Source organism: Aptenodytes forsteri, unplaced genomic scaffold (assembly GCF_000699145.1).
Source record: "Aptenodytes forsteri isolate BGI_AS27 unplaced genomic scaffold, ASM69914v1 Scaffold777, whole genome shotgun sequence".
Classification (NCBI taxonomy): Eukaryota; Metazoa; Chordata; class Aves; order Sphenisciformes; family Spheniscidae; genus Aptenodytes; species Aptenodytes forsteri.
In genome coordinates, this window is record NW_008796208.1 from 1 (window position 1) to 7,294 (window position 7,294).

General features: G+C 51.0%; 1 protein-coding gene across 1 annotated transcript; it reads right to left on the reverse strand.

Annotated features, from left to right (window-relative positions):
- Window positions 1-5: 5 nt before the first annotated feature.
- On the reverse strand, window positions 6-7,044 carry LOC103906327 (epiplakin-like; the record flags this gene model as incomplete). The annotated part of the gene is given in 3 exon segments (XM_019474364.1): window positions 6-1,902; window positions 1,904-3,410; window positions 4,590-7,044. Coding segments are annotated over 3 exon segments (5,859 nt in total), but the record flags the coding sequence as incomplete, so codon positions are not given.
- Between the last annotated feature and the right edge of the window lie 250 nt (window positions 7,045-7,294).

Consider the following 7,294-nt stretch of genomic DNA (forward strand, 5'->3'; position numbering starts at 1 on the left):
AGCTCCTTCTTCATGGCCTGGAAGAGGGACATCTTTTGTCCTGTGCAGGGGTGGGTGTAACCTGTTACTGCTCTCTCTGCACAAAGAAGTTTTTTTTGTAGCTCGCTGCCCACCAGCCCGGACGAGACGGCCTCGTCCACGGAGAGCTTCTTGTTGGCGAGTGGGTCAACGACGAAGCCGGTGGCAGCCTGCGCCTCCAGCAGCACCAGTGCTGTCCCTGGTCTTAGGATGCCCTTCCACATGGCCTGGTAGATGCTCATCTTCTCCATCTTGGCGGGGTCGGCCTTGGAGGGCACCAGCACACCGGCAATGCTTCCAGTTCCCTCAAGGTATCTTCTCACACTATCCATTTGTTCTATTTCTTGTGCCGTCTCTTTTCCTTCATGGAGTTTTTCCATTGTTTCTTCTGTAATTATCTGTGCACTGAGAAGTTCTGCTGCTGTTATTTTTTGTCTGAGTCCTTGGAACCAGACATCACTTCTGTCCTTTTCTTTTTCTTTAATGATATTTAGTATTGTATTAATGATTCCTTGTAGAATGTGATGGGATTCGTCTTTATATTTTTTCACCAGTTCTTTTCTTTTCTCTTCTGTGATGTACTCAGAGCAGAGAAGTTCCCACAGTGATAATACATGTCCTTTGAATTTTCCAACTGACATTTGTACCTTTGTAGATAATAGGGCATTTTTTGTTTGCTCATCAATGTAGAAATAGTCGTCGTCTTTTTCCATGATCTGCAGCAGGTATAATCCAGTATCTCTGTCTTTGGAACATCTCTGTAGGAGCTGACTGTAACTGATTTTCTCATGAGTGTTTGGATCTATAAAACCTTTGCTACCATGATCTGGATCAGAAAGTAGGAGAAACATATCATCATCCAAGTAGCCACGCCGGTAGGCCACCTCCACAGGGAGGCGGTGGCTGTGCACGGGGTCAATGATGCCGCCAGTGGCGAGCTGTGCCTCAAGGAGGTGGATGCCGTGCTCCTTGATTGTTATCTTTTGCCTTATGGCCTGGAAAAGGGATATTTTATTACCTGCATGAGGATCTGTGTATCCTGTCACAGCTTTCTCTGCCAATAGGAGTTTCTTGTGCAAGTTGCTACCCACCAGCCCAGACGAGACAGCCTCATCCACGGTGAGCTTCTTATTTTTCAGTGGGTCAATGAGAAAACCAGTGGCAGCCTGTGCCTCCAGCAACCCCAGTGCACATTGCTCTGTGAGGAGGCCCTTCTTCAGGGCCTGGTAGATGCTCATCTTCTCTTTCCTTGATGGGAGTAGAACCCCGGCAATGCATCCAGTGCCATCCAAGTACCTTTGGATGGTGTCCCTCTTTGTGAGGCTGGCAAGCCTGAGACTCCCATCCTGCAGCTGATCTAGAGTTTTCTTGTCAATTATCTCAGAGTTAAACAATTCTGATATTGACACATCCCCACGGAGTCCTTTAACCTTGAGGGCTTCTGCTCTTTGTTCTGTATCCTCAATTATTTTGAGGATGAGTGCTATAAGATCTTCCAGTGTGAGGGTTTTGCATTTGTACTGCATCACTAGTTCTTTCCTTCTCTGCTCGGAGATGTAATGAGAGCAGAGAATTTCCCAGATGGAAACTGTTTGGTCCTTAAACTTTCCAACTTTCACTTCAAGGGGCTTTGAGCGCAAAACCTGTTTTGTAAACTCATCAATGTAGAAGTACTTTCCTCCTTCCTGTACAACTTGTAGCATGTACAACCCAGTCTCTGAATCTTGGACACATCTCTCCAGGAGCTGCATGTAGGTGAGGTTCTCATGGGTGTTGGGGTCGAAGAAGCCCTTGGTGTCGTCGGTGGGGTCCGAGAGGATCTGGTTCATCTCCTGGTTGAAGTAGCCGCGCCGGTAGGGCACCTCCACGGGGGGGCGGGGGGTGGTCGATGATGCCGCCGGTGGCAATCTGGGCCTCAAGCAGGCGGATGCCGTGGCTCTTCACAATCAGTCCTTGGTTCATAGCTTCAAATAGGGACATTGGGGCTTTTGTGTAGGGGTCGGTGTAGCCTGTCACAGCTCTTTCTGCACAGAGTAGCTTGTCAAAAATCTCCCCTCCAATTAGACCTGCAGTTAATGCTTCCTCCACTGAAAACTTCTTGTTTTTCTCTGGGTCAATGATATAACCAGTGGCAGCCTGTGCCTCCAGCAGCACCAGTGCTGTCCCTGGCCTCAGGATGCCCTTCCTCATGGCCTGGTAGATGCTCATCTTCTCATTGCTTGGCTGTATAAGGACCCCTGCTATGAAATTGCTGCCCTCCAGGTACCTGCGGACAGAATCCATTTCAGTGACTTCTTTGACTGTTTTCTTCCCCTGGTTGAGCTCATCGAGGGTTTTTTTGTCTATCAGTTGAGACTGGAAGAGGTCACTGGCGGATACTCTTTTCCGCAGGCCCTTGAATGCAAACTTCTTGCCTTGTGTCTCAGTCTCTTTGATGACTGTGGTGACAATTGTTATGATTTCATGTAGCACTTCAGTATTCTCATCTTTGTACTTTTGCACTAGCTCTCTTCTCTTGCTGTCTGAGAGGTATTCAGAGTTGAGAAGGTCCCAGACTGACACTGTCTGTCCTTTGAACCGCCCTATGTTGACACAAACAGTCATAGATTTCAGCACCTCCATGGTTTGTTCATCCACACAGAACATCGCGTTTTCTGACAGAGGAAGGAGCCAGAGACCTGACTCAGCCTCATGAATGCACCTGTCCTTCAGCTGCTGGTAGGTCACGTTTTCCTTTGTGTTTGGATCAAAAAAGATTTTGGTGCTGTCATTCAGCTGAGAGAGGATTTGGTTCAGGTCCTCATCGTAGAAGCCATATCTGCATGCAGCCTGGAGTGGAAGGTGATGGTGGTGAATGGGATCAATGACCCCTCCTGTGGCCAGCTGGGCCTCTAGCAAGGGAACAGCATCTCCCAGGGGAATCAGCTCTTTCCTGAGCGCTTGGCATAGTGAGATGGAGCTCCCCGTGTAGGGGTCTGTGTAGCCAGTCACTGCCCTCTCAGCTAGAAGGAGTTTCTCGGTGAGCTCTTCACCAACAACAGCTGCTTTCACAGCATCCCTCACACTGAGTCTCTGGTTTGTTGCTGGGTCAGTTAGGTATCCTGTAGCTGCCTGAGCTTCTAGCAGCTTCAGAGCAGCCCCAGGGAGGAGGAGATTGTTTTTCATGGCATTGTAAAGGCTCATCTTCTTTTTGGACGCCTCTATGAATATCCCAGCGATGCTGCCTGTGCCCTGTAAGTACCTCCTCACCCCCTCCATTGCAGCCACTTCCTCGGGAGTTCTTATGCCCTGAGCCAATTCTTCAAACATCTTCTCAGTAATGATGCCAGCATCCAGCAGCCAGACTGCAGGGACACTGCCCCGCAAGCCTTCCAAGGTGATGTGGGTGCGGGCTTTCATTTCCATCTCCCCAACCAGTCTGAGCACAAGAGCAACCAGCTGCTGCAGCGACATTTCCTCAGACCGGAACCTCTCCACGAAGTCACTCCTCTGCTCCTCAGTGAAATACCCAGAGTGGATTAGCTCCCAGAGGGAGAACCCTTTTTCCTTCACCACAGTTTCCTTAAAAATCCGTTGGATTTCTTCGTCGGTGTAGGCATGAGCAGCTGTCTGTGGCAGAGGCAGCAAGTGGAAGCCAGAGATCTCGTCCTTCTGGCAGCGCTGGATTAGCTCGGCATAGGTCACGGTCTCTTTGCTGTCTGGGACGCAGAAGGCTCTGTTGTTGTCACTGGGCTTAGAAAGGGCCTTGGTTGTGTCCTCATCCAGGCACCCTCGCTTCTGGGCAGATTCTATGGGGATATAGTGGCCACATGTTGGGTCAATGATGCCTCCTGTAGCCATCTGCACCTCCATCAACTGCATAGCCTGTTTGTCAGCAACCAGGCCCTTCTTCATCGCCTGGAAGAGGGGTATCTTCTTGCCTGTGAAAGGATCTTTATAGCCTGTTACAGCCCCTTCTGCATGCTGCAGCTTCTCATGGACTTCTGGCCCAATGACTCCCTCCTTGATGGCATCATCCACACAGAGTTTCTGGTTGTTCACTGGGTCAATGATGAAGCCTGTGGCAGCCTGGGCCTCTAGCAGTGGGAGGGCTACTCCTGGTACCATGATATTTTTCTTCATGGCCTCATAAATGCTTATCCTCTGGTTTGATGGCTGGAGCACAATCCCCCCGATGCTGCCAGAGCCATAGAGGTACTTTCTGACAGAGTCCATGTGCAGGATTTCCTCTGGTGTGACGGATCCCTCCAACACCTTCTCAAACAAGGCCTTGTCAATGACACCTGTTTCCATCAGGTGGTAAGCGCTGACGCTGCCTCTCATGGCTGGGAACTTGATGGGGGCCCATTTTTTCATTTCCTCCTCTAACATGATTCGAATTTGCTCCAGGGTGAGCTTTCTCAGCTGGTAATGGTTGAATATCTCTCGGCGCCTCCCCTCGCTGAAGTACTCGGAGTTCAGCAGGTCCCACACAGAGACCTTCTCCCCCCGTAACCGCCCATACCTGACCAGCAGCCAGGAGCTCCTGAACACCCGTCTGGTGGTGTCATCGATGAACTGGCGCTTCCTGCTGTTCAGAGGAAGGAGGCAGAGCCCAGTGGATGACTCTGTGATGCACTTCTCCTTCAGCTGCATGTAGGTGAGGTTCTCATGTGTGTTGGGGTCGAAGAAGCCCTTGGTGTCATCACTGGGATCAGAAAGGATTAAGTTCATCTTCTTGTCAAAGTAGCCGCGCTGGTAGGCCACCTCCACGGGGATGCGGTGGCTGTGCACGGGGTCGATGATGCCGCCGGTGGCGATCTGGGCTTCGAGCAGGCGGATAGCATGCTCCTTGACAATGAGCTCCTTCTTCATGGCCTGGAAGAGGGAGATCTTGTTCCCTGAGTAAGGATCTCTGTAGCCAGTGACTGATTTCTCTGCAGTCAGTAGCTTGTCATAAACATCTGGGCCAATGATGTTCGCTCTTAACGCCTCATCCACAGAATACCTTTTGTTGGCAGCTGGGTCAATGATAAATCCAGTAGCAGCCTGTGCCTCCAGGAGGATCAGTGACGTTCCTGGCCTTAAAAGTCCTTTCCGCTTTGCCTGGTAGATGCTGATCTTCTCCTGGGAGTCAGGAAGCAGGAGCCCACCAATGCTACCTGTCCCTTGCAGGTACTTCTTGACAGTGTCCATGCTGACAACTTCTTTGGCTGATGTTTCTCCCTCCTTCAGTTTCTTAAACAAATCTTTGTTGATGATTTCAGAGCTCAGGAGCTGATCAGCTGTTACACGGTCCCTCAGTCCTTCAAAGGTGACATTAGCAGTGGAAGCCATTTCCTCAATGGTGGCACTGACTGCCTTACCCAATTCTTGCATAGAGAGCGTTCCTGCAAGGTACTGCTGGCTGAGAGCAGCTCTTCGCTCACCCTGGATATAGTCTGAAAAAAGGAGTTTCCAGAGAGATACCGACTTTCCCTTGAATTTACCTAAAGCAATGGGTACCTGTGTGTTTTCCAGAGCTGTTTGGGTCCTATGGTCAAAGAAGAGGTGGGTTCCCTTGGATCCTCCTCTGTTGTCTCCACTAAGTGGCAGCAGAAGGAGCCCCGTGTTGGGATCAGTGACACAGCGCTTGAGCAGGTCTGCGTAGATCAGCTTCTCCTTGGAGTTGGGGTCAAAGAACCCTTTCATGTCATCAGTAGTACTGGAGAGGAGCTGTCTTGTGGCCTCGTCCAGGTATCCCCACTTGCAAGCTGTCTCTGTGGGGACACGGAGGTGCCTACCTGGAGCAATTATACCCCCTGTGGCCATCTGAGCCTCCAGAAGGCAAATGCCATGATCCTTGGGGATAAAGCCCTTCCTGATGGCTTGGAACAGAGACAGCATTTCTCCAGTGTAGGGGTCCCTGTATCCAGTGATGGTCCTCTCAGCTGAAGACAGTTTCTCATGAAGCTCTGGGCCGATGAGACCGACCCTGACAGCCTCATCAACTGAGTAACTTTTGTTCTTTATGGGGTCTGTCAGGCTGCCGGTGGAGGCTTGGACTTGCAGGAGCATCAGAGCAGCACCAGGCACGAGGAGATGCTCTCTCAGTGCCTGATAAAGGCTTTTCCGCTCACTGGAAGGCAGGACAACACCAGCCACACTCCTTGTCCCATGCAGGAACTGCTGAATGGAGTCGTTCTCTGCTACCTCCTGGGCAGAAATTCTTCCCTCCTCAAGATCTCTGAACATGTTAGGGCTGATGATGCCAGAGTCCAGCAGATCCCTGCTGCTCACTCTCCCTCCCAGCCCTGGGAATGTGATTTCCAAGGGCAAGAGGAGGAAGCCTGAGGCTGGATCAACAACACACCTGTTTATAAGCTCCATATAAGTGACCCTCTCCATAGTACTGGGGTTGAGGAACCCTTTGCTGTCCTCATTGCTGGGGTCAGAGAGGAGCTGTCTCATCTCTTCATCTAAATATCCCCTCTCACAGGCAACATCTGCTGGGAGCCGGCAGCCAGTGGCTGGGTCAATGATGCCTCCGGTTGCAATCTGGGCCTCTAGCAGCCGAGTACCTTGCTCCCTCCCGATCAGGTCCTTCTGGATCGCCTGGTAGAGGGAGATTTTCTCTTCTGTGTAGGGGTCCACAAAGCCAGTAGCAGCTTTCTCTGCAGAAAGCAGCCTCTCCTTCAGCTCCAGCCCCACCAGCCCCAGCTGCACGGCTTCTGCTACAGAGACATGCCTGTTCTTCACTGGGTCAGTGATGAAGCCTGTGGCTGCCTGGGCCTCGAGAAGACAGAGTGCCGAATCCAAACTCAGAAGATGTTCTCTGGTGGCATCATAAAAGCTCATTATCTTCTTCGAAGCCTCTACATACACTCCAGCAATGCTTCCAGCTGCCTCCGAGGGCTCACTAGAAGCATCTGTCACTGTCACATCCCCATCAGCTGCTTTTTTCTGTTTGCAAGGCAACATGTCCTGGCACAAGTGGTTTGCTCCTGGCATGTCTTCCTGGTGAGAGATGGGGGCAGCATGGCCATTCACTGCTGGTTTGCTCTCCATCCTCCCGCTGCACTCCTTTCACAGCTGTCAGGACTCTCTGGAGAGAGGGGACAGAATGGGAAAGCTCAGTGAAAAATCAACTTTTCTATGGCTTGCATGCTAAATACAGGGAAAAAAAGACAAAGAAATACCTCACAGGCAGGAGGAAGTAACAGCCAAAGGCTGAGCATGTTCAGGGCAGTGTGCTTGTCCCTGTCCCTGACATGCTGAGCCAGACCTGCCAGAGGCAAGCACCCTCTGCTTTCTGAGC